Source organism: Chlorocebus sabaeus, chromosome 21, assembly GCF_047675955.1.
Source record: "Chlorocebus sabaeus isolate Y175 chromosome 21, mChlSab1.0.hap1, whole genome shotgun sequence".
Lineage (NCBI taxonomy): Eukaryota > Metazoa > Chordata > Mammalia > Primates > Cercopithecidae > Chlorocebus > Chlorocebus sabaeus.
In genome coordinates this window covers 117,400,172-117,427,768 of record NC_132924.1, presented here as the reverse complement: position 1 = coordinate 117,427,768, position 27,597 = coordinate 117,400,172, and the positions used below count along the sequence as shown (strand labels likewise).

The 27,597-nt window shown below is 46.9% G+C and overlaps 1 protein-coding gene and 1 pseudogene across 2 annotated transcripts in view; one reads left to right on the top strand and one right to left on the bottom strand.

The window, feature by feature from the left end:
• ARHGEF5 (Rho guanine nucleotide exchange factor 5) overlaps window positions 1-14,849 on the bottom strand; it is a 28,035-nt gene extending 13,186 nt beyond the window's left edge. For both annotated transcript variants that reach the window (XR_012090453.1, XM_007983322.3), the window contains exons 1-5: window positions 14,520-14,849; window positions 4,180-7,342; window positions 3,592-3,649; window positions 3,099-3,163; window positions 2,655-2,908 (exon numbers count right to left, since the gene is read on the bottom strand). Coding sequence is in view for 1 of the 2 variants with exons in the window: in XM_007983322.3 (XP_007981513.3) it covers window positions 2,655-2,908; window positions 3,099-3,163; window positions 3,592-3,649; window positions 4,180-7,330 (3,528 nt within the window). In the remaining variant the exon portion in view is untranslated. The remainder of the gene's footprint in view (window positions 1-2,654; window positions 2,909-3,098; window positions 3,164-3,591; window positions 3,650-4,179; window positions 7,343-14,519) is intronic.
• LOC103227160 (olfactory receptor 2A14-like) overlaps window positions 14,589-27,597 on the top strand; it is a 150,155-nt pseudogene continuing 137,146 nt past the window's right edge.

Genomic DNA, 27,597 nt, shown 5'->3' with positions numbered 1-27,597 from the left:
GGTTTCACCATATTGGCCAGGCTGGTCTCGAGCTCCTGACCTCAGTTGATCCACCCTCCTTGGCTTCCCAAAGTGCTCGGATTAGAGGTGTGAGCCGTTGCGCCCAGCCTGTTTTTTATAAAGTTATTTCTAAGCAGAATGAGAATAAAAGATGAAAAGAAGCAAGAGCCATGTTAAGAAACTGTTGTAATAATTCCACATGAGAGATGAAGGCCTGAATAGCCATGGAGCTGAAGAGAAGTAGATTAGTTTTATAATTATTTATGAGGTAGAATTGGAAGGGTTGGATTATTTGCTAGAAATGGAGCCTTAAAGAGAAGGACGGTTCAAAGCTAATGTTTTGTACTCAAGCAAAAGCTTTATGAGTTGGGCACCTGAGTGAATGATGGAGTAATTTACTGAGCCAGAGAACTTTGAAAAAGGCATAGATTTAGGGGATGAAGGTGATGAGCTCAGTTTGAGGTTTGAGGACAGATGAGGAGCAGGAGACAGAAGGAGGATATCTGAGAACAAGATGGCGCAGCTGTGGTTGAATGCATGCCCAGCATGTGAGAACTTGTCTGGAGGTTCCAGGTGCGCCATGACTCATGACCATGCCTCCAGCTTGGATGAAAAGCATGAGGCCTCAAGAGAGATGCCTGGATAGAAAAGAGATGACTTGGATGACCAATGACACAGCCAGATGACCCTCCCATACAACAACCCTGAACAGGGACACTGAGGGCTCATTTGCATTCTTGCTCTAACATTCACTACACGACTGACTGTGGGTGGCTCATTTAACTTCTCTGAATCTCACTTTTCTTGTCCTTTTATGTGGATATAGTGACCCCCATCTCACTGTGGAAGATGCGACAGTCAAAAGAAATGGAGTCTGTGAAAGTACTTTGTGGACCCCAGAGGGGCTACTTTATAAAATGAATTATGTGTGTTTCGGAGAGACAAATGTAAAGCCCATTCTTCTCACAAACATGAGACCAGGGCTGGAATAGGAGCCCCGATGGACTTCCCAGTATGCTGGAGTTGGTAAAAGAGAGCTAGAACTCGTGTCATCTCCCATTGCTTGGTCAACAAATATGGGGAAGATCAGTTATTTTCTAAATATCTTCTCTGTACTTAAACATTTACAGCCAGAACAGGGCTCTCAAGTCTGAACTTTGCGAAGTCTAAAAATGTATTCTGTCTCTGACTCGGTAAAAGCATTGTCTATCCATAAGGCCTCCTGGCCCAAATTTTACTCCTCCCTGCCTCTGAAAGGCAGAGAGTATGGCACTAATATTTATCAAACTATACATCAAACATTATTGCTAAATTAGATATGCATTATTTCATTTAAACCATTCAGCAACCCTGAAAGGTAGGCGTTATTATCCTCAATTTGCAAGTGAGGAAACTGAGATTTAGTGAAGTTATAAGGCTGCCTAAGCTAGTAAATGGTGAAGTCATGTTTCAAACCTAGGTCTGGCTTACTTAAAATGAAAAGTCAACATTTTTTGAGAAATTACTATGTACCAGGCATTCATGTTTCTTGATTCTTGCGGTTAACTGTTTGTATCTCAGTTTTACAAATGAGGAAACCGAGGCTTAGAAAGATCACGTCGTTTGGCCAAAGGTAAATTGGAAATATTAAAGTGGGCTCTGCGGCTGGGCTCAGTGGCTCATGCCTATAATTCCAGCACTTTGGGAGGCCGAAGCAGGAGTATTGCTTCAGCCCAGGAGCTCGAGACAACTGGGCAACATAATGAGACACCATCTTTACAAAAAATTAAAAAATCAGCTAGGCATAGTGGTACATACCAGTAGTCCTAGCTACTTGGGAGGCTGAGGCGCGAGGATTGCTCAAGCCCAGGAGGTTGAGGCTGCAGTGAACAATGATTGTACCACTGTACTCCAGCCTGAGTGACAGAGCAAGTCCTTGTCTCTAATAAATTAATAATTTAAAAAAAAAAAAGTGGGTTTCATATCCAGGTCATTTCTTCCAGAACCTAATTTCTTAAACATTATTCTATTCCATTGTTCCATATGGTCTTTATAGGAAGAAAGGTTTTACCCCATATTTCAGACAAATTATTAAGAGGCGCTCTCCATGTAATGGTAATAGCTTAGAATCAGGCAAACAGCCTCTAGTTCAGTCTTGCTGTTGGGAGTAACAACCAAGCAGGGACTGACGCTCATTCTAAGGCCCCTGTTAGATTGATGGACCACAGGACAGCTGCAAGGGGCCCTCTTCAAGGGACCCAACAAAGAGCCCCTGAATGTGCCTTGGCTAAAGAGGAAAACTGTAGTGTAGCCTGAAACCCTGGTTGAAAAGGGAAGCTTTCCTCTACCCTGAAACAGCAATGATGGGATTAACTCCACATTCCTCCACACAAATTCAGAGGCAATGGCCACCCTGTATAGCCCAGACCAACAGCAGGTAGGAGTAAGTGGCCTATGGCATGAGGAGGTGAGGATAAAAGGGGAGGTGGTGAAATGCAGAAAACAATTCAACTTCTTCAGAATGGACATGACCCACAGCTGTGGCATGTACACGCGCCTGTGTGGTGGCGACAGCCAACTCTTGGTGGCAGTGGTGAGCAGGAGAGAAGGATGCTAGCACACGAGACCTTGTCATCTTTTCTATAGCCCCCTCCCCACCGCGGCCTGCCCAGTACCTCTTGCAGCTTTTGGTCTTCGTGAGTCATGGAGAGCAGCACGGTGCTGTTGCGCACCACGGGGATTTCCTGCCAGAGGGAGCCGCTGGAGGCCACGGAGAGCCGCTTCAGGTACGACTCGGACGAGACCAGGGCCTTCCGAGGCTGCCGTGGAGAGCTAGGCCCGGGTGTCTCAGGTAGGCTCTCCAGCCTCTGCTGGCTCTGGATCTCCTTATTCAGGACAACATCACTATACTCCTGGTAAAGCAGCTGGGCTGCAGGGCAAAGAAGCATGGGAAGGAAGAGAAGCAGGAAGAAGGGACGTGAGTAGAGGTGGGGAAACAGATCTTCTGCAATGCCTTCTCGCTAGGGACATCCCTACCCCACTGCTGACAGTCACAAGCCCCTCTCCAGTGCTGGGCAGAATGCCCACCTGGGTCTATAGTTCCATGTCAAGGTACTCACAGGAGTTGATGAGCTTGGAGCAGCGTCTTGAAAAGCCTCCCATGACCTCCTTTGGTTTTTTCTCCCTGTGGAGTAAAGAAGGGCTCTGGGGTACCTACTGGCCATTAGACACAGAGAACCCCGGCGACTGTGGGGGACAAAGTCTCTAACCTCTGGGATGCATGCTGGGATGTCAAGACCAAATCCCCCGGAGAGGCAGAGTTGCAGCTTGACCCACTTGGGTTAACATGGAGCTTTTTTGGGGTTTAGTTCATGGCCATAGGGCTTGGGAGGACGGATGACTTGTAGGCTCAGCTGACCAAATGAGGTAGATAAAGACAATCTCCCTACCCTGGTATCCCGGCATCTCTCTCTTCTCCTCCTTACACCCGGAAAAAACAGGAATGAGCCATTCAGGGTCTCAGAACCCTTATCAATGGAAATTCTCATGAGGAGATCTCAGTATCCCAAGTAAAGAGAGTACATGTGGCTGTTAGGGGAGAGGGTGACTCACCGAAAAACAACAGTGTCTGAGGGTGCCAGATGTTTCTCCATGGCTGGACCTCTTGAATCTAAAAGTGGAAATGTGGAAGTTAACTGAGATTTCAGAGGGATAGAGACAGCCAAAGAAGGTAAGACCTAGAGCAGGAGATGTAGGGGTCCAGAAGGGAAAATCGGCTCTATTGGGAAACTGGGAGGGAAGAAAGTGGCAAAGCAGAGAGTGTGAAGGAGACCAGTACCAGCAATGTCCCCAGCCACGGGTCAGGATGGGACTGGGACAAGTACAGGAGGCCTTTTCTACCACCCAGGAGGAGAGCAAGCTGGGGACTGTAACTGAAGAGTAGAGGGGAGTCCAAAAAACCTTGGGACATCCAAAGAAGGTGCTGGTTGAGAGAGAGACAGGGAGATAGAGGGGAAGAAGGAAGAGCATCCCAAGGAGCTTGGAGGGCGTTTTGGGGCTCTGTGTTGAGGTTAGGCACATGTGTGAGTGAAGCCAGCACAGGGAATGTTAGGAACCCTGAGGATCAGAAGATGGGATAAGGTGGGAAGAGCTGGGAAAAGCCTGGTCTGATGTGTCACTGTGGTCCTGGTCCTTGCTCACCTGAAGAGCCCTCAGGCAAGATGGAAGGTCTGCGCAGGCCCTGCCGGCTCCAGCCCTTGTGCTTGCTGGCCCCTTCACTAGGAGCCACAGCCTGTCCACTGCTGTCCCCTGGTGGCCTCCCTGAGTCCCGCCTGTGGGGCCAGCTGGACGCCTTCTCCAGGTGCAGATGGCTGGGTTTTTCTGGCTGCCTTGCTTGGCTCACAGATGACCTCCCTGGGCCACTGGTTCCTTGCTGAGGGGTTGTCCTTCTCAAAGATTCTCTTGCAGGGACCTCAGGGTGTTCTGAGCCTCCTGCTTCATCCTTAGGGTTGGGTCCCTGGAGCTCTGGAGTCCAGGGGGTGGTAGGGGAAGAGGGGCATAGGAAGTTTGTCATGTTGCTGAAAGCCAAGCCAGGGGACACTTCGCTCTTACTCCTGCTGGTGGAAGTGAAAGACTCTGTTGATCTACCTGTGGCCGGGGGCCAGGAGGTGCGTCCAGCAGAGGTGGGGATGGGGACTGTCCAGTCTTGACAAGCAGGTCTTGTTTTAGCATGACCCCCTGAGTTCATATGTCCTCCCCGAGTGCTCCTGCTCCTCCCCCTGGACTTTGGGGGTAATGGGGGTGGTTCGGTGGGAGGGTCTATGATGGGTAGCGGGGGTAGAGGCCTGTAGATCCTTGAGATACCAGGAGCAGAAATGGGAGAAAGGTGGGGCTGCGGCTCAGGGGTAGGGGGTAGCGGCTTGTTGTATCTCCACCTGGGGGTGACCTGAGCATGGTGGAAGCTGTCTGGGGTAGATGGCAGAGGCCAGTGCTGCCTGGCCACAGCAGGGTCAGAGGCTTGGGGAAGTGGGCCTTTATGGGGGGTATATGGCCCTGAACCTAGGGCCAATGGAGGAGGGTGGCTATGCTGCTTCAGTGTGGGAACCACCACACGTGGATGGCCATCTCTCTCCACCACGGAGGGATGGGCGTCCCTCCTCTCTGGGGGAGGAGGGGGCAGAGGTTCGTGGATCCTCACATCCATGGAGACAAAGGATGGGGAAGAACCATAGGCGGGAGACTCTGCGGCAAAGGCTGGATTATGTGGGGAGCCCCAGGGCTGGCTGCTGGGAGGACTGCTGGGCCTCTCTAGATTGGAGATGGATCCTTGAGAGTCCTGCTTCGGAGTGGATAAGGCAGTAGGGGATTCTGAAACGGTGCTGCAGTTCCTACCACTATTTCTGTCCCTTCTTGGGGACACAGAACTGTAGATGGCAGGCTTGGGGGGCCTCTGGGGCAGCTCTGAGTGGGAGTGGAAAAGCAACATTCCCACCAGGTCTGGCGTCTGCTCTGTCCCGTGAGAACCGGGGAAGGAGTCACTCCGTAAGTACTGGACGGTGCCTGTGGAGTCAGCTGGGGGCCTGGGAGGGCTGGCCCCGGCAGAGGGGAAGCCATGGAGGGTAGCCGGGCACATTTCCGAAGTCCCCCGGGGAGATGGGTCATCCATTGAGAGAGGGGCACTGGCAGTTTCTGAAGCATGTGCAGCACGAGAGATTTCCCTCCTGGGAAAGGCACCTGGGGGCCTGGCAGATACCGAGGCAGGTGTGATGGAGGAGGCTTCAGCAGGACTGGGAGGAGCTGAATCTGGTGTCCCTGGAGGAGTCACAGATGCACTGGCAAAGATTGCCTTAGTCCCTTGGCTGGACACTGTTCCCTCCCTCAGCCTGGATCCCTCTTGCTGGCTGTTTTGACCTATTTCCTTGTCAGGTGACTCCTCAGTCGAAAAGGAGCCCAATAGAGAAATGGGCTGGTGAGAGCATCTGATGGGCTCTAACGAGGGAGACAGAGCTGCAGGGGACAGTTCCTCAGCCCTGGACTCTGTCTGAGTCCTGGGAATCTGAGTCGCGAGATATGAGGCACCTGGAAACAGGTCACAGTGAGGAGAGTCCTCCGGGGCTACCAGAGCGGGCATCGAAGGCCCATGATGCTCATTCTCCTCTTCCCTGCTCCTCACTCCTCCCACTGCCCCCAGCCTGCCCCCATCCCAACTCCCTGGCTCTTTCTCCTCCTGCCCGCTGACTGGCACCCCTTTCTCCTTTAGACCATGATCTTCTTGCTTTCCAGTTACTTCCTCTGACTTTCCCACAAAGCTTTGACTCTTCTCATCCTGAGAGTCCACCCTATTCTCTTCTGGCATCTGCAGCTCCCTCTTTCTCCCTTCTCCCTGTTCTGGACCTCCCTGACCCTGAGCCCTCCTCTCCATATCCTCCTGCTCCCACTCACCATCATTCAGACCCTCTGGTTCCTCAGTGAGCCTCGCTCTTTCTCCTTGTCTCCCAAGCATCACATCATCTTGTACCTGTTCCTGTTTTTGCTTCTGTTCTCCCTTTTCTCGATTAACCTGCTCTATCATCTGTTCCTCCCCCAACAGCCCATCAGCACAAACATCCTCCCCCAGAGTTCCTTCCCCTGCAAATCCTGCTTCCTGCTGCCCCTGCTCCTCCAGAACTTGGACCTCCTGGGGATGCAAGAGCCCTCGACTTTCCTGCAGTTCCTCGGATGGCAGCTCTTCCCCCTGCCTGATAGTCCCACTTTCAGAGCCTTCACTCTGGTTGGTCTCTGCAGGATGCTCTTCGCAGGGAGAATAAAATCTGGTCTGACCAGAGGTATCTGAAGAGGTTTCCTCTTCTTCTTCTGCCTGTCCGGATCCCAGTGTCAAAGAAGTAAGTCCTGGCCAAAATTCTACCTCCTCTTCTTCGCTTCCCAGGTCACTGGAAAATGAGGCCATGTCTAGATGATCACTCTGAATGGGGCAGGCCCAGAGCTCTGGGGAAGCTACAGTCCTTGCTTGTTGGCCTGCCAGGCTCTGGGGTGCTGCCTCCCAGTGTTCCGGAGTGTCACAGGTCTCAGCCACAAGGCTTTCCTGATTGGGCTCCACATCTGCAGAACCTTCCTTGGGAAAAGAGGGCATCGTCTCACCCGCATAGTCACACACATCCCTTAACTCTCTCTGCTGGGTTGCTGAGAGTCTGTGTTCCTCTCTCCATTTATAGGATGGGTCCTCATCTTCTTGAGCTTCAAGCCCCAAGGCAGACACCTGGCTGCTCCTCATGGGAGCCTCAGGGATAATGCTGAGTTCCACTATGGCAGGGATGGAAGGAGAGGCTCCATGCTGGGCCTCCTCAGCCTCCATCAGGGCTGAGTCCTAAGGAGGAATCAAAGACAAAGGTTTCTAATAACTCCGCTTTTACCTATCAGAGGAAGAGACCGTAAAAAAGAAGAGTGACGCATTTATTTGGTTCCATTTAGGGTCAGTCTTTGAGACAACAGGTTCTCAACAAAATAAGCAATAGGCTCTATAAAACTTGTCATTGATGTATTTATTTCATAAATATTTTCCTAGCGACCCTGTTAAGTGTGGGGCATTCAGTAGTGAATGAGATAAAGATCTTGTCGTCATGGAGCCTGTGGTCTCATGAGGGAAACAGGTCATAACGAACAATTAAATTATAGCAGAGGACCATTGGCAGAGAGTGCCAAGCAGCTCCTCGTTGTCAGTTCTCTCTAGACTCCATTATGTCATCTTCTGTCTCTCCCTGTCTACTCTTCGGACACTAGCAGTGACTCAGCCTCATATAACTCCCAGACACAGCACAGAACACACCCCAGATCTATTAGGCCAGAGAAGCAGTGTCAGGAGAGGGTCTTCCTCTTAAGCTGTGGACATCAGTTAAAATAGGCCAGGCTATGATAGTCAATGTGCGAGGTGCTATGGTTTCATCTTCTTTAGAGAGGGTTTGGAGTTGACTCATCTTTCTATTTTCCATAGTGTCTATTACAGCATTGTAACTAACCAACAGTTTTGTTTCCAATTCTAGAGGCAGCTGTTGTAAAGTGGGATGATAACCGCCTTATTGGATTAGTGTTGAACTAGACAGGTTACCACCTTCAAGGAGGACCACAGAAGGGTGACTTCTGCATCATCTTACTCTCCCCTTGGCCTCAGTATCCATACGAACTCTTCTCATGAATTCTTTTGACCTTCCTGTCTCTGGATTTCAACCTTCCTGCCTTTCCTCTCACTTTCAGCAGAACACCTCATCTCCTATTTTGCAAAGAAAATAGAAACTGATGGAACTGGGTTTCTCTCACCTCAATTTCTAGCGATCCAAAGCAACCTGTATTTCCACTCTTTCTGTCTTCCGCCCTCAGTCAGGAAAAGATGTATCTCTCCTTTCCATGCTCTGTCACTTCTAGCCTGCTTCCCCAGGAGCCCTGCGCACTCATACTTTCAACATACCTGCTGAACAACCCCTGGGGTATGGAAGCATTCCCACATTCTTCTCATCTTTCAAATGACTAGAAGGAGTTGCTCTTATCTGCTGTCTTCATACTCTCACATCTCGCGTGCCTCCAACCCAGCTTTGATAAGCAGCATTCTGTCAATATTCCCTACAATCTACATGTTGTTAATTCCAAAGAAGACCCTACGGATCTTCATTTTGGGGAGTTCTTGTCAGTATTTGACACTACTGAGGTTAGAAATATTCTCTTGCTACTTGTAGTATTACATTTTTCTGGTTTTACCCCTTTAGTTTCCCCCGATTTTTTTTTTTTTTTTTTTTTTGAGACAGAGTCTTGCTTTGTCACCCGGGCTGAAGTGCAGTGGCACAATCTCGGCTCACCGCAACCTCCACTCCCGGGTTCAAGTGATTCTCCTGCCTCAGCCTCCCGAGTAGCTGAGACTATAGGCGTGCGCCACCACACCCATTTAATTTTTGTATTTTTAGTAGAGATGGGGTTTCACCATTTTGGCCAGGATGGTCTCGATCTCCTGACCTCATGATCCGCCTGCCTCGGCCTCCCAAAGTGTTGTGATTACAGGTGTGAGCCACCACACCCGGCCTCCCCTGATCTTTTAACTAGGTTAAACTGTACCTCTCTTTGTAGTACTTTGCAACTATAATTCAGTTACTTTTCCTTTGTAGCATTTATACAATTATAATTATATAATGATATGTGTATTTTGATTTACTCTCTATTGCAACCAATAGATGGTAAAATTTATGAGATTAAGAACTATGACTTGCTCAATGATCTATACTTAGCCTAATACTGGCCTAAACTAAGTGTTTAATAAATATTTTTCACATAAAGAATAAAATTCAGGCCAGAATAAAATGTGATCCTTTTACTTCAATGGAAAATGCCCACCTTTTCCTAAAATAATGATTAACAGTTTACACAGAACTTTAAACATTTAGAGCTGTATACACACCAAATTAATTTTTCTTATTTTTCATTCTGAAACACTAAGGTTTTCCTGCATACATGTCACTAAAAATAATGAAACACTTCTTTAAATATGTATATGCCATATATCTAAGAATCATCATATAAGATGAGTACCATTATTCTGCCCATTTTACAGATGAGAAACTGAGTTTCCCAATGCACTTTATATATATAATCCTGACACTTTGGGAGGCTGAGACAGGTCAATTGCTTGAATCTAGGAGTTTGAGACCAGCCTGGAAAACATGATGAAACCCTGTCTCTACAAAAAATACAAAAATTAGTGGAGCATAGTGGCACGTGTCTGTAGTCCCAGCTACTCGGGGGCTGAGATGGGAAGATACCTTGAGCCCAGAAGACAGAGGGTGCAGTGACCCAAGATTACATCACTGCACTCCAGTCTGGGTGACAGAGTGAGACCCTGCCTCTAAATAAATAATTAAATAAATAAATAAAAATAAAATAAAATTCTTGTTTCCCTCCTGGCCCAGATTCCCCATATCTAATCAATCACCACGTGCTATTGACCTCATCTGCTAAATACCCCTTAAGACTGTCCAGTTCTGTCCCATCCGTCTCCACCGGTGCATGCTGCTACTGCCTCGCCCGGCCACTGCACCCGGCCACTGCCTCGTCCGGCCTCTGCACCTGGCCACAGCTTGGGCACTGGCCTCCACTCATTTTGTGCTATTCCAATCCGTTCTCCATACAGTACCTAAGTGAGCTTCAAAAGCCCCACTTCCAGCTTAGATTCTTCTGTAACCTCTGAATGCCCTTGAGATGAAATCTAAATCTTCAGCATGGGCTACACACCCTGTACAACCTGGCTCTGCCTTCTTCTCCAGCAGCCTATTCACCTGTCACCATCTGTCCCTGCCCCCATCCCCCCTCTCCCACTGGCTTTCAGTGTCTTTAGCTCACTTCTCTCTCTGTCTCTCACCTGTAGGCCTTTGCAGACACTGCTCCTCTGCCTGGAATCCTCTTTTGCAACAGATAATCCTTTGCTTCTCCTCAAACACACCTTGCACTTGTCATGCCATATTTAATGTCTGTTTTCCAGGCTAGATCATGAGCACCATGAAGCCACAAACACTGCCATATAAGCCCCTCTGCCTGAAGCTTAGTTGGTCCTCAACAAAGATGTATTGCATGAATGAATGGTGGAAGAATATAGAGTGAAAAGAGTGTGGCTCAGTGTTTGGTTGTGCCTCTTTGGTATCTTTGCTGGTTTTAAGACAATTGTAGAAACCATTTAATTTATTTGAACATCCAATTTCTTATCTTTAAGAAAGGAGATAAAAGGACTCCTTCACAGTTCTAATAAAGATTAAATAACATAAAAATGTACACTGTTATCTTTAAGGGTCATAGAAATGGTGGCTATCGTAAATACTGTTGATCTGAGAGAGAGAGAATAAGTGTAAGCGAGAAGCATAGGATTCATAAAGTCGGAAGGACCTTCAGAGACACACAGAAACTTTGCTCAATTTACAGATGAAGAAACTAAAGGTCAAAGACCCTAGACCCTTGCTCAAATCTCCTAAGCGAATGGTATGAGCAAACCTGAAGCAAAGTCGCTTGACTTAAGTCTACTGTAAGCACTTAGAGTTTCCACTGAAAGAAAGCTGGCAGGGCATCAGTCCAGAGAAGACCCCAGAATTCTATGGACCCAATGCTGCACCTGACCCTGCACCTTTCTTGTCTGGTCCAGGCTTAAACTGAAAACTCACCTGCTCAGAATACGGTCCTGCTGAGCCACTGTGTACACACACACAGACACACACACACACACACACACACTGAGCCATGCTTACAATCTCTTGCAATAGAGCCTGACATAACCAAACAGGCAGGTCCCCAGCACACTGCAGAGTAGTATGTGACAAGATTCTGGCCATCCCAGAGACACAGATACCATCTATATGGGGCAAAGAGGTATGCCTGACATAATTGTACACAGGCAGAAGGACTTTTATGTCCTTTTCCAGTTAATTGACACCATGTGCGATTGGCTCCCTATGTCTAGCCCTTAAGTACAAAATAGTATAATCCCTATGGGTGATTCTGTGATGTGGCCCTATTCTCTCAACCACACATTGGATAATATACTTACTCACTGTAAGACACTTTCTGAAACTTGGCTCCTTCCTGCCTAAGGAGATCATGGGACTAAACCTGTGGTCTCTCCTCACCTACATCTGTATGGTTCAGGCCCTCTCCTCCATATACACCATCACGTCCTCAAAACAAGTAGCCTCTAAATATGTGTGTTTCTGCCATATCTAGGGTATATCTATAAATACCATGTGCTACCTGGACATTTTCTGTTCCAATCTAGTGGCACCATGCATGCCTGCCTCTGCAAACCCATTGACACTGTTTCCAACTGTCTTTTTTTCATTTGGAAATATCGGTGGTCACCTGCTCAGCCACCAGTTACCGCAAAGGGAGAACATACCCCACGTTCCTTATACTTGATCCTATCTCAGTGATCCTGTTGCAATCAGGCATGACAAAGCTAAAATGTGACGAAGTGAAAGGAAATCTGTAAATCATGGTCTTACTCACGTAAAGGCATCAGGAGAGAGTTTTTCTGCAATGCTCATTATGTTAGAGTGCAAACATCCTCATCTCCTTCTCCACCGAGGGTGAATAATCACCGTTTATCTGTGTACAGGCAAAGCCAGGGCATGGGATCATGGGGATATGGCCTTCCTTCAGACCACAGACATTTCGCATCCACATAACCCCACCCACGTGTGACTTCTTGAGAGGCAAAGTTTCAAGTCATCCCTTTAACACAATGTATGACAGAGCTCACTATCTTCCCTAGAGCCCCCCACCCCCGAACACCTTAGGTCTTGTCTATTTCTAGTCACTAGAAACAACACTGTATTTCAAGGATACAAACCCTCCCCAATCAAACTGCCAAGTCTTTGAACTGAGGCTCAGTGCCATATATATTTTTGAGGACCATGCTTCCTGGATTTTCTAGCAAGGTCGATTTCAAATATTCTGACCTACAAACCACTAAAACAATATTGAGGTTAAAATAAGATCACCACATAGATATCTAACTTTATTACTGTTTGATATCACTGCCCTCGATACTACAAAGATATCAAAATAGGGGTAGCTTTCTGGACCACTGACTACTACAACGTGTGTTCTGTCCACTGTAGGAAAGTCCCACCATGCCAGTGAAAGCTGTAATAAACATTTATCTATTCCCTAATGTCTGAAAATGTCACACCAACTGCCTTATAGACCAGATAGTTTATATAAGAACATTACTAGTTTATATAAGAACATTACTAGTATCAATGCTGACTTACACTCCACAATCTCGTCTGTGGCCCTGGTGGCATCCACACAGATAATATTAGTGTGAGTGACATGTTTGTGTATTAACATAGACCTTAAGGGTGACTTTGTTCCAGTCTACCTTGCAGGCACTATAAGCCATCAGCTCCTGCTTACTCCACAGACACTGTGAGTGACCCTGTCCCTATCTACACCAGAACTGTTGGTCGCCTGTTTGAGTCTACACCACTGACACTTGAGTAATGCTGCTCCTGTTGAACCCCAGACCCTATGAGTGACACCATTCCGGTCCATACCACATAGCGACTGATCTCTCCAGACACCACAAATGACGTATTCCTGTCTATCCCACAGACACCACACGTAATATGGCCAAAGAACCTCAGACAGACCACGTTAAAGGCAGCGATACATTCTCAGGACCTCTGATATATGAAGACTCTTCTCTCTACTGAGAATCGCTATATTCTGTTGATGAGAGGGATTCCTTTACACTCCTGATTTCTCTCTCCTCCCCAGTAGGACCATGACATACATTCCTCCTGCACAACTGTCTCATGCAGAACTGACACGCCCTCATCCCATCATCCCAGCTCCTCAGGACTCCTTCGCTAGCCATGGCTTCGGTTTTAGGCCCACAGATTGGTTCACACATGACACCTATTTTGCTAAGGCCTATACCAGGAGCTTCTTCATGCTCCAAGTGTGGATAAAACAGGACGTCTGAGACAGAGGCCACATCAGGAGCTTTTGAGCTGGGAGCTGGGATCTCTGGATTAGGTCCAAGATGCAAGGCGAGACAGTGGAGTGGAGTGGGGGAGCAAGCCAGGAAGGAAGCTCGAAAGGAAAACCGCCCTCTCTGGTCTGTTTGACACACCCTTCTCTCTCCACCAGACAAGAGTCCTGGCCAGAGTTCACTTCTAGGTAGACAGGAGGGCAAATCTGTCTTTGGAACCCAAGATCCAGGAAGGGAAGAAAGGGACTGAGATCTGGAAATGACGTGGTATCACAATTGGCTCTCCTCGGGCAGTCTGGCCGGAAGGCAACTGCAAAAGAAGCTCAGGGGTTCTAGAGCGCTGAGTCCTCATTCTAGCACCCCCACCCCTACCTCAGCCCGCAGCTCTAAATAACTTCTTTCCACCTTGCTAAGCATGCAATGTTGTGATTCACATCAAGCTTTAGGAGGCTCCCCATTTGTAGGGAACTGGGGTGAGGGGCAGGGCAGGAGTCACTGTTCCAGGTTACACAGCTTTGGATAACACGGAGAGAAGCTACACATAGACTCACACAGTATGCAAATACCTATGGAGATAAATAAGGAAAGGCCCCGGCCTGGTGAAGGAAAAGGAGCCGATAAAACCTCTCCAGGTAAGAAACAGCCTAGAAAGGGAATCTCAGTTATTCCTTCTAATACGGCTTAGTTTACCCCCGGGCGCCGACTTTGAAGAAAGGGCCCTGATTATTGGCCCGGGGAACGTCTGGGGGCAGGGTGCCCATTTCCTAGGCGGGACCCGACCGGAAGCAAACTTTTAGGCAACATTTCCTTCAGTTCCTCTCCTCTTCCCCACCAGGGTCCTCAGCCACACACCCCGAGCCCTGCCTGCAGGCCCAGCCCCCCCATTTCCGGAGCCTGCGCCCCGGACCCAGCGGGGGCTGATCCCTGGGGAAGGCCTGGCTTCCTCTTCCTTCCTGGCCCTGCCCCACCTCCGCCGGGCTCCACGGCCGCCGGGAGCCCAGGGCCGAGACGGGAAGAGGGCACCCACCTGGTCGTTGTCACATGCTGCTTCGGCCCCAGCGTCCCCTCCAGGTCCCGGCGCCGGCCGCAGTCCCCGGCGCCGTCCCCAGCGCAGGCCCGGCCGCCCCACCCGCGGCCCGCCCCTGGCCGCCCGACGGGAGGGAGGGATCGGGTTCTCCTAGGAAGTTTCAGGTGAGGAAACAGGGACACACCTTCCCGGAGGAGGGGCAGGGCCCCTCCGCGCGCGAGCCCCATTGGTGTGAAAGAAGCTCCCGCGTCAGAGCTGGGAAGTGCCGGGCCGGCGGGGAGGGGAGCCCGGGCGCAAGGGCCAGGCCGCGGGCTGTCCCAGGGAGCCCCGAGGGCGCGGTGCGCGGGCGCAGGGCGGGCGCAGGCGGGGTGACCCGGGGAAGGGTCGCGCTCAGAGACAGAGGGAGCCGGCCGGGCCCCGCGGTGTCCTCGGACGCCTCCGAAATCTCCCTGCGTGTTTGTTTCTTCGGAGCTTCACCGGAGCCTGACTCTGGACCCGGCCTGTCCGCCTGCTGCCGTCTGTATGTGTTTGTCTTTTGCCTTGGCCGTGCCTCTGCAAGTCTGACATCCGTGGTTGTACGAGTGTTTTTATCTTCAGGCCTCAGTGGTTGTTTGTTTGTTTGTTCGTTGTTTTTTTTTTTTTTTTTTTTTGAGACGGAGTCTCGCCCTGTTGCCCAGGCTGGAGTGCCATGGCGCGATCTCGGCTCACTGCAACCGCCGTCACCGAGTTCAAACTCCGTCTCAAAAAAAAAAAAAGAGAGACTCTCCTGCCTCAGCCTCCCGAGTAGCTGGGATTACAGGTCCGCGCCACCAGGCCCGGCTAATTTTTGTATTTTTTAGTAGAGACCGGGTTTCGCCATGTTGGCCAGGCTGGTCTGGAAACTCCTGACCTCAGGTGATGCGCCCGCCTCAGCCTCCCAAAGTGCTGGGATTACAGGCGTGAGCCACCGCGCCTGGCCAAGGCCTCAGTGGTAATTTCTCTTCTGTGATATCTCCTCCTATAGAATAAAGAGTGTCTCCTCCTTCTCCTCCTCCGCCTCCTTCTTCCTTTCTCTCTCTCTCTCCACTCTCTCTCTCTCTCCCTCCTCCTCTCCCTCCCTCTCCCCCTCCCTCTTGCCTCTTCCCTCTTCCCTCTTCCTTCTCCTACTTAAGGCCTAGAGGTGTGGTCTCTGAAAGGACATGCCGGTGTCCTTCTGTATTCCTGAGTTTATTTTAGAATGAGTGCATATCTCAGGGTGTATGTTCCTTCTGTGTGCTTTCTAGGGCCTCTGTGTGTGTGTGTGTGTGTGTGTGTGTGTGTGTATTTAAATCTCTAAGCCCACGTTTGTGTCTTTTCTTATGCCTGTATTTTTTTTTTTTATTCTTTCAGGGAAACCTTGTGTTCTGTTAGTCTTGGAGGCTGAGGCTGAATGGTTTATCTCTGTGCCTCTCCAGTGACTTCAAAGAATGCCAAAAGTCTCTTGAGCGTGCGTGTGTGCATACACAGACACACACAAAGTAGGCATCCTTTGCCTCAGGGACAGAGATTTTTGATATTTTTGGTTGAGTCTGACCACCCCCCAAAGCCATTCACTACTCCAAGGGTTTCCATGGTGACAGAAGTCAAGTAAAATATTAATGGACTCCTTGCCTGTTTTGCTCTTAGGAATGCCATGGTCTACAGCCCAAACAGCTTGGTTATACCATTTCCAGATCACCGTGCCCATTTACTGTTGCTAATGATCCTGGTTGAACGTGGTCACTAGTTATTTTGAGGTGACTGTAGGATAGAATGTAATTAAGGAAGTATTAGCCTCTTCTCTAATACAGTCCTGAACAGCTTTATGTTCAAAGAGTATGCTACTTCTGTCGTGTTACTCTGAAGGATTAAGTCTTAAACAGTTCAGCAGTTTTCAGCCCACTCTAAGCTGCCGTGGAGTGTATGGGAAACAATAGGAAAAACTGGGATTAAGACTCAAAAATCTGGATTAAGAAGGGCACGCCCAGCGTGTGTCCTAGGCCCAGCAAAGGGGTAAGAACTGGGAGTACAGAAAGGCAAAAAGTTTAAACTGGGACTGGCTCTACTTCTAGGCTAGAATACCAAACTCATTCCCAGGTATGAGAGGGCCTTTGATTTGTAACGAGTGAGCAGAGTAAACTTCTGATCTAGGGCAGAAGCTGTTGACCTCTGGGCCGGGCGCGGTGGCTCACATCTGTAATCCCAGCACTTTGGGAGGCCTTGGCTGGTGGATCACTTGAGGTCAGGAATTTGAGGCCAGCCTGGCCAAACATGGCAAAACCCCTTCTCTACTGAAAATGCAAAAATTAGCTGGGCGTGGTGGTGGGCACCTGTATTCCCAGCTACTTGGGAGGCTGAGGCAGGAGAATTATTTGAACCCAGGAGGCAGAGGTTGCAGTGAGCTGAGATTGCACCACTGCAGTCCAGCCTGGGTGACAGAGCGAGACTCTGTCTAAAAAAAAAAAAAAAACAGAAAGTTGTTGACCTCTGGCATATTTCATGCTGCCTATGGTGGGTGGGCAATGGGGTCAGAGGTGCCAAAACTGTCTCCTGAACCAGCCTGGCTATTCTTTCTGCTTCCCTCCAGCTTCAGTTGGTTCTCCTTGATTACATCTCTCTCTCTCTCTCTCTCTCTCTCTCGCTCTCTCTTTTTCTTCTCTGAACCTCAGGTCTCATCAACTCGACCTCTTCTTGTTCTGCCAGCTCTGACTTGTGAGCATATTTTGGTTTTTGAAGTCACAACCCTTGATTCTTGTGCACTTGTCCAGAGAGTTAGCACACAAGGCTTTTTCTGACTTCAACTAGTAGGAAAGTTACAACCAACCATTTAGGGAGTTAACTCTTCCCATCAAGCCTGTTCCTGTCTGCTGGGTGTGTTTGCATGTGAAGGTCACTCTAACTCTCCCAGGTATTCTTCCTTTACTTTGCAGACTATGGTTCTCAGCATTTTATTTTTTTTTTCGTTTTCATTTCTTACTGCTTGGTCTTGGTGACTGGGTTTCTTAATCAGGCCTGTCATCCTATCCTGAGATTTTTATATTTTGTTTGGGCCTATATTTCCTCTATATAAAGGCCTAGAGAGGAGAGAGAAAGACGCAGTGGAAAGAGAATGAGATTTAGATTCAGACGGGTAAATTTGAATCCTGCCTTCCGTTTACTTCATGTGAAATCTTGGGCATATTTACCTTCCTGTGCTTTCTCTGAGTCTTCCTACACTTCATTTCCCTAATGTCTTAAAAGGGGATAATAATATGTAATAATACCTACATCACTGGATTATTGTGGTGATTCAATAATGTCATATATAGAAATCACCTTAGTATAAGTACCGGATGTGTAAAGGTGGTCAACCTGGGTTCATTTCCTTTCCTAGCAGTGCCTGTCAGTGAGGCATGTTGAATGAATACATTTATAAGAACGAAGTGATAGGGGCTAGGAACAGTAAATAGATGCAAAATAAAGCTATTTTAAAATGAAAGCTGTATTAGATGGGGCTGAATAAAAATAGCTTCTGGAACTTGAGACTACTTTAATCGACAATAATGCCTTTCAGATGAAGTTATAGGGCTTGGGGAGAGGCAGGGAATGATCCTGTGTAGTCGAGGTATCAGGACTAAAGGAATGACAATGACCTTTTTTGAAGCAGGAACTCATCAGCGTTATCCCTGGGGCTGTCATTGTCCTGACTAGATAATGTCATGGTGCCACCATCCCACATTACTGGCTGCATTGTTCCCACGGTGAACTCTCTCTGACTCTCAGCTGGTCCAGTGCTAGTTCTTGGAACACTCCTAAGGCCTTTCTGCCTCTGCTTTTTGCCTGATCCTGTAACCCAACACTGAACCTTTCTAACTGATTTTTAACTCAGTTCTTGTCTTTTTTTTTTTTTTTTTTGAGATTGAGTCTTGCTCTGTTGCCAGGCTGGAGTGCAATGGTGCTATCTCAGCTCATGGTGACCTCTGTCTCCCAGGCTCAAGCGATTCTCCTGCCTGAGTCTCCTGAGTAGCTGGGATTACAGGCGCACGCCACCACACCAGGCTAATTTTTGTATTTTTGGTAGAGATGAGGTTTCACCATGTTGGTCAGGCTGGTTTCGAACTCCTGACCTTGTGATCTACCTGCCTCAGCCTCCCAAAGTGCTGGGATTATAGGCATGAGCCACTGTGCCTGGCCCCAGTTCTTCTGTTAATGGGGCTGACCATGGTCTCTCCATTAGTCTCTGTTGAAGCCAGGCTGGCTTGGCCGTCATGGTTCTTAGCTATCCTCTTCTATTCTAATTTTTATTTTATTTCATTTCATTTTATTTTATTTATTTTATTTTATTTTATATTTTATATTTTATTTTATTTTATTTTATTATTTTATTTTATTTTATTATTTATTTATTTATTTATTTTATTTCTCAGAGATGGAGTCTTGCTCTGTCCAGCCCAGGCTAGAATGCAGTGGCACGATTTAGGCTCACTGCAGCCTCCACCTCCTGTGTTCAAGTGATTTTCCTGCCTCAGCCTCCCCAGGAGCTGGAATTACAGGTGCGTGCCACCACACCCGGCTAATTTTGTGTTTTTAGTAGAGATGGAGTTTCACTATGTTGGCCAGGCACGTCTTGAACTCTTGACCCCATGTGATTGGGATTACAGGTGCGAGCTACCGCGCCCAGCCCATCCTCTTCTATTCTGATGAGCATAGTTTTATTTTCTATCCTTGGCTTCCCCTTACTTATTTTCTCAGTCTTTGCACATTGATTGGCATGAGCCTAAATTTAGTGCCATTCAAGGCATACATACTAATTGCCTCATTCATTTTTTCTTCTATTCATTTACTCTATGCATTCTTAGAAACCAGATATACGAAGACAAGATCTCCGCTTTCAAGAAGCTCTCAATCTGATTGAGGAAAGAAACAGGTAGCAAATAATGACAGCAGAGCATGGTAAATGTTATGTTGAGATGGACCCAAAGTACAATGGAAGCATAAAGGAGAGAGTAGGTGGCACTGCTTGAGGAATCAGAGAAGCCTGAATGGATAAGGTGGATTATATATAGTTTTTTCTTTTTGAGCTAGGGTCTCACTCTGTCACCTAGGCTGGAGTGCAGTGGTGTGATCATGGCTCACTGCAGCTTCAAACTCCTGGGCTTGGGTGATCCTCCCACCTCAGCCTCCTGGGGCTGGGAGTACACACGTGCACCACCATGCACACCTGGCTAATTTTTGGTATATTTTTGTAAAGACAGAGTTTTGTCATGTTACCCAGGCTGGTCTCAAACTCCTTGACTCAAGAAATTCACTCACCTCCGCCTCCCAAAGTGCTAGGATTACAGGTGTGAGCCAACGCGCCCAGCTAAGGTGAGATTTGAGTTGACTTGTCTTTTTAAAATATTCTGTTACTTGCTGGGCGCGGTGGCTCACGCCTGTAATCCCAGCACTTTGAGAGGCCAAGGCGGGCGGATCACGAGGCCAGGAGATTGAGACCATTCTGGCTAGCACAGTGAAACCCCATCTCTACTGAAAATACAAAAATAATTAGCCAGACTTGGGAGGCTGAGGCAGGAGAATGGCATGAACCCAGGAAGCAGAGCTTGCAGTGAGCCAAAATCGCACTACTGCACTCCAGCCTGGGCAACAGAGTGAGACTCTGTCTCAAAAAGAAAAAAAAAAAAAATTCTGTTACCTGGTATAGAGGAGGATATATGAGAAGCATACAAACAGCTGAAGTGAAATATGCAAAAATATAAGCCTGAGCGCCCTCTGTTCAGGGATGTGCAAATAGTGTGGGTTTAACATGAGATGTGGTGAAGAAATGGCAGAGAATGAAATTGGAAGGGTATTTGGGCAGCCAAATCATGAAAGGCCTTGTAGGCCATTCCTGCTACTGAGTTTGGACTTTATTTTCTGGGGATGGGCCTCCTTGGAAGGGTTTCAAGCAAGGTCATGATGAGATCAGATTATAAGGTTAGATTAAAAAAGAAAAGCTCTGGAGGCAGTGTAGAGAATGGACTGGCGTGGGTAGTGAAGTGGAGAGGCAAGGAAGGCAATCAGACAGCTATTGTAGCAATTAGATGGATATTGTAGGCATGTAGGTAAGAAAAGAAGATGAACGAATGCAGGGGTGATGGGAAAATAAGCAGGGAATGGACTTTAGTATTGTGCTGACTGTTTTTTTGAAGATAAAATGATTGAATCCGATTTTAAGAATTGGCTGTTGGAGGTGAATGAAATTATGTGCTCTCTGAGTACTTTCTCTGTTTGTGAGAGGACTCCTCGAGGAGTTCTGCTCTTGCTTTTGCAGGGGCTGCCTCTAGAGCTCTGTGTTTTATTCGCAGAAAGAGGCTTAACTATTCATACTTTACTGCTTGCTTTGAATTTGCATTTCACAGCCTGGCACCCTTTTTTTCTCAAGGTAGCTACTTTGCTTTCAAGATTTAGAGGCCTACTGGCTAGATAAACACCTGAAAGAGCCTTGCCTGGGAGTTTAGTCACAGCTGTCATCGTTTGTGTCCAGGAGCCATGGGCTTCAGCTTGCCTGGTTTAGTCGGGACTACCTATTTTTCTTTTTTTTAATCAGTAGTGGTAAGAGTGGTAAGATGGGTAGTTCTGGGAAGGGTTACCGAGGAAATGATCTGTTTTGCTTGTAAAAGGAATGTTTCTGTTAATTCAGACGTTTAGAAATTCACTAATTCTCAGAGATATTAAGTCATGAGTGTAGGAAAAGGATGGGAGTTTTAAGAAGCGAAAGAGACCACCTCGACCTGAATGAATGAATGAATTGTGTAGTTTTAATAATTCACAATTGTGTTCACTTGTGAATTATTAATAACATATGTAACAACTAAGTGTGCAGAGGGTCTCAAAGTGTAGTTTGTGGATGCGTGGGTGATCTGGCTGTGATATCTCATCTGCCACACCATAGATCAAAGTGTAGTTTGTGGTACACCTGCATTGGAGTCTCCAATTTACTTTGTGAATCTTTTTTTTTTTTTTTTTTTAAGATGGAGTCTCACTCTGTTGCCCAGGCTGGAGTGCAGTGGCACGATCTTGGCTCACTGCAACCTCTGCCTCCTGGGTTCAGGCAATTCTCTGCCTCAGCCTCCTAAGTAGCTGGGATTTGCAGGCGCCCGCCACCACGCCTGGCTATTTTTTTTGTATTTTTAGTAGAGGTGGGGTTTCACCATACTGGCCAGGCTGGTCTTGAACTCCTGACCTCGTGATCCACCTGCCTCGGCCTCCCACGGGTCATTCTTAAGCACAGTAAAGCTTAGGACTCAGGATGTTCCAGCTTGTATAGAAGGAAGAAGTACAGAGGACTGCAATGCCTGCTTTAAGGATATTAGGGAAACAAGAAAAGAAAGTTTTGTGCCAGGCCACTGGGTGTAAAGTTTTATGACCCGAGGATGGAAGGAAATTAGAAACAAGGATTGTAAGGCCAACAGGGAGAAAAGCAGAGCGAGTATTCAACAATTTCTTCAGACAGTACGTGTAATCGGTTATAGTTTAACACTGGACATGCATGTGTGATGTAATTTTTGAAGTTATGAAAGTGTAAGCTATCTTTTGTTCCGAGTTTACCCCTGGATGCTGTGGGCAATGAGGGATGGGCCCGGTGCAATGAAGAAGTAAATTGCTGCACAGCACGGTGCCTCAGGCCTGGAGCTCTTCACATCCTTTAGAGCCGGATTAAGAGATGCTGTGTTAGCTCGAGCAAAGGTCACTAGGATTCTTTGGGTTAAATTTTTTTTTTTTTATATCCACATATTCTTGTAGTTCATTGAACTTCTTTAAGAGGAGGAAAGCCCAGCTTGGGGTCAGTCAATGGTATAGTAAATATTTGTTCGAGTTCTGAAATGGACTATCATTTTAAAGAGTTGATTAGCAAAGTTTAAACGCTGATATTCTCCATGGTTTGTGTCTGTGGGAGATGTTTGGTGGAATGGTCAGGAGGGAGAGAGGGAAAGAGTGCCACTGCCTTCAAAAACAAACAAAAAAAGAACAGCCCCGGCTGGGTGTGGTGGCTCATGCCTGTAATCCCCGCACTTTGGGAGGCTGAGGTGGGTGGATCACCTGAGGTCTGGAGCTCAAGACCAGCCTGGCCAACATGGTGAAACCCCGTCTCTACTAAAAAAAATACAAAAATTAGCCAGGCGCAGTGGCTTGCATCTGTAATTGCAGCTACTCGGGAGACTGAAACAGGAGAATTGCTTGAACCTGGGAGGTGGAGACTGCAGTGAGCTGAGATTGCACCACTGCACTCCAGCCTGGGCAACAAAACAAGACTCCATTTCAAAAAAAGAACAGCCTCTTACCAGCTCTGCTGGGTTCTAAGACATGAATAGTTTGCCTACCCGGATGTCAAGGAGCTCACAGTATAATGGATATGACAGATGAACAACAATATTGAAGCGCAGTGCACTTTATGCTAGAGGTGCCATGGGAGTTTGGAGGAGGAAAAGATTATCTTGTCGGTGAGTTTATAAACCAGTGCCAAAGTGATGATGCCTCTGTGTGATGCTAATAGGTCAGCAGTTACACCAGCGCTCTTCCTAAGTCTCTAGACTAGAGGCTCATAGTTCTCGAATCTCCTATACAAAGACATTTTTAACTTGAGTGCATATATCATAGAAAAATATGTATGCTTCCAAATCTCATTCAGTTGAACATCTCCAGAATGTCTGGTAAATGATGTCTGAAAATGCCCGGGTCCTCCCGGAGGCTGGTTATAGCTATGGTGAGGTGCTGCAGTCTTAAGAGAGAGTGGGTCCTTGCCTGCCTGTCCTATGGCGAGCAATCCCTGGAAGCACCGTTATTCAGGTTGTCTTGCTTTTTGTCTTTTGAAATGTTTGGATTTGGGATGTTTTGGAAATTTCCCCATCCAAAATTTTTGGAAGATAGGGATGGAGATGGGAACAATCCCTGTCCCTTAGTTTTTTTTTTTTTTTTTTTTTTTTTGAGACAGGATCTCGTGTTGTTGCCTAGACTGGAGTGCAGTGGTGCTATCACACCTTACTGCAGTCTTCACCTCCCAGGCTCAAGCGATCCTCCCACCTCAGCCTTGCGAGTAGCTGGGACTACAGGTGCACACCACCATGCCTGGCTAATTTTTGTATTGTTTTGTAGAAATGAGGGTCCCACTTTGTCTCCCAGGCTGGTCTGAAACTCCTGGGCTCAAGTAATCCACCTGCCTCAGCCTCCCAAAGTGCTGGCAGGATTACAGGCGTGAGCCGCTGTGCTCAGCCAATTCATGTTGTTTTGAGATGGAGTCTTGCTCTGTCACCCAGGCTGGAGTGCAGTGGCGTGATCTCGGCTCACTGCGAGCTCCACCTCCCTGGTTCATGCCATTCTCCTGCCTCAGCCTCCTGAGTAGCTGGGACTACAGGCGCCTGCTACCACACCCGGCTAATTTTTTGTATTTTTAGTAGAGACGGGATTTCACCATGTTAACCATGATGGTCTCGATCTCCTGACCTCGTGATCTGCCCGGCTCAGCCTCCCAAAGTGCTGGGATTACAGGCGTGAGCCACCTTGCCCGGCCCAATTCCTGTTTTTAAGGAGACTATAACCAGTACGTTTCATTTAATGGAGTTCTGGCTCGACTGTAATTGTTACCAGAAAGAGGTTCTGAACCCAACCCCAAGGGAGTGTTCATGGGCCTAGCACAAGAACGAATTCAGGGCAAGCCCGGAAAGTGGAAGCAAATTTATTAAGAAAACGAAGGAATAAAAGAATGGGCTGTTCGACTGAGTATACTTACAGTTATTTCTTCATTATATGCTAAAAGAGGGGTGGATTACTCATGAGTGTTCCAAGAAAGGGACAGGCAGTTCCCAGAACTGAGGGTTCCTCTCCACTTTAGACCCTACTGGATCTAAAGTCCAGACACTGCCTGGCATTTTTAAGCTGTCATGGCACTGGTGGGAGTGTCTTTTAGCATGCTAATGAATTATAAGTAGCATATAATGAGCAGTAAGGATGACCAGTCACTTTCATCACTATTTTGGATTTGGTGGGTTTTGGCTGGTGTCTTTACTGTATCCTGTTTTATCAGCAAGGTCCTTGTGACTTGTATCTTGTGCCGACCCCCTATCTCATCCTGTGACTAAGAACGCCTAACCTCCTGGGAATGTAGCCCTGTAGGTCTCAGCTTTATTTTACCAAGTCGCTGTTTATGATGCAGTCCCTCTGGTATGAACACTTCTGACACAGTGGCTCCCAAACCTGGCAAATCAGCAAAATTTCCTTAAGAAAAAACTATCTGTTTATCTGTCTATCTATCTATCTATCTATCTATCTATCTATCTATCTATCTATGAGACAGGGTCTTGCTACGTCACTTAGGCTGGAGTGCAGTGGCATGATCATAGCTCACTGCAGCCTTGAACTCCTGGACTCAAGCCATCCTCTCGCCTCAGCCTCCCTGGCAGCTGGGACCACAGGTATACACCACCATGCACAGCTAATTTTTGAATTTTTTGTAGAGATGGGGTCTCACTACCCTCTATTTTCCCAGACTGATTTTGAACTCCTGGCCTCAAGGGATCCTCCTCCCTCGGCTTCCCTAGGTGCTGGGATTACAGGCATGAGTCACTGGGTCTGACTGTTGTTTGTTTTTAAGATGATTATGATTAGGATGAGAAACCAGGTTTAGGAATCCTGATGGAAAAGCAGTGGTTCGTTAGCAGAGGCTTCCATCATAATAATCTAATCATCATTTTGAATTTGCCATTGCCCTAAACCCATGGAGTTTTAATTCTGTAGGTTTGGGGTCAAGCAGAAGTATTTCAAAATAACTCCTTGCTGATTTGGATGCATAATAATAGTGGAAACCCTCTGACACACAGCAGTGATTTTTAAACACCTTTTATCCTACCTCCTGTCAATAAAAAATTTTTGAGCAGGCACTCCTCAGCATATGCATGTTTTATTTATTTATGAATTATATATGTGTAATTCTGTATGATATGCAAACACACATGTTTTGAAATAATGAGGTAAGAATAAATGTCATTGAAAGTTTTAATATTTTTATCTCGTTCCGCCAGTGGATACACTGAGGACCCCATTGTGTAGAACACTGAGAGAAAGAACAGGGTCAGTGGTTCCATAATTGACCCCAACTCTTATTTAGATGCTACTGTCACAGGTAGCTGTCTAAAACAGAATCACCTGTTCCCACCCCAACCAAAGCAGTCCTACTCCGTTCTTTACTTTATGCAATCATTCAACTCATGTGTAGGTTTAGCAGACCGAATTCCCAAATCCCAAATCCAAAATGCTCCAAATTGTGAAATATGATACTCAAAAGAAGTGTTCATTGGAACATTTGACATTTGGGATTTTTGGATTTGGGATGCTCAACTGATTAAGTACCTGCAAATATTCCCAAATCCAAAAAAAATCCAAAATCCACAACACTTCTGGTCCCAGGCATTTCATATAAGGGATACTCAACCCATATTGTGCAAAGCGTTGAATGAGGAGCTAGGGATATAGTTGTGCACGTGGTCCTTGATCTCAAGGACCTAGATTATGCCTGCATAAACATTAAACAAATGATTACTTAATATTCCATTACTATAATTTTGATGGATGCTAAAAAGTGTGAACTCAGAAGTACCTGAGACAAGTCTCAAAGAAAGTTTAGAAAGTTTATTTTGCCAAAGTTAAGGATGCACCCATGACACGGTCTCAGGCAGTTCCGATGACATGTGCCCAAGGTGGTTAGGGTACAGCTTGCTTTTATACACTTTGGGGAGACATAATACATCAACCAATACATGTAAGGTTTACATTGGTTCAATCTGGAAGGGTGGGTACAATTTGAGGGTGGGTGTAGGAGGGCTTGCAGGTCATAGGTAGATTTATAAATTTTCTGATTAGTAACTGGACAAAATAATTATCATCAATAGAAAGGAATGTCTGGGATATGTTAAGGGGTTGTGGAGACCAAGGTATTATCATGTAGACGAAGCTTCTGAGTAGCAGGTTTCAGAGAGAATAGATGGTAAATGTTTCTTATCAGACCTTAGGTCTGTGTTGGTGTTAATGCCGGTCAGCTTTTCCTTGAATTCCAAAAAAGAGGAGGGCATAATGAGGCATGTCTGACTCCCACTTCCATCATGGCCTGAAACAGTTTTGCAGCTTAACTTTGGAATGCCCTTGGCCTAAAGGAGGGGTCCTTTCAGATGGTTAGGAGGCCTTAGATTTTTATTTTTGATTTCTGAATATATATATTATATAGTATATATTATAGCATATATTATATATAGTATGTATTATATACTATATATTATATTACTATATATTATATTAGTGCTTTCTAAACTTTCTTTGAGACTTGTCTCAGGTACTTTTGAGTTCACACTTTTTAGCATCCATCAAAATTGTAGTTTTATGTATATATATAACCTGAGACCTGAAATGACCTCTTCTGGAGGGTTGAGAAATCTGTAATTTGGAGGTAGGAGTGTCATTGAAGGAAAGCTAGAGAATTTCAGATCTGGAGGACAGAGGTGGAAATACCATAGCACAAGATGAAACTGAAGATGTGAGCAGAGACCAGGGATCACGTGGGCCTGGTAGACCATATTAAGGAATTTGATCTTTATTTTGAGGGCAAGGTAATCCATTGAAGGATCTAAGGGAGAGTGACAGGGCCAGATTTGCATCTCAAAAAGATCACTTAAAGGTGCAGCAAGTTGTATCAATTCTTTCCCTTCTTTCTCTTTTTGAGATAGGGTCTCATTCTGTCACCCAGGCTGGAGTGCAGTGACCTGATCATGGCTTACTGCTGCCTCAACCTCCTGGGCTAAAGCTATCCTTCCACCTTGGCCTCCCAAATAGCTGGGACTACGGGCATGCACCACCACACCTGGCTCATTTTAAAATTTTTTGTAGACCTGGAGTCTCACTGTGTTGCACAGACTGCTCTCAAACTCCAGGGCTCAAGTGATCCTCCCACCTCAGCCTCCCAAGGTGCTGGGATGTAGGTATGAGCCACTACACCCAGCCTATTCTCTCCTTTCTTATCTTTTGCTTGTATTTAGAAACCTTTGCTTTTACAGTTGCCCTCAGATTACACTCCCCCTTT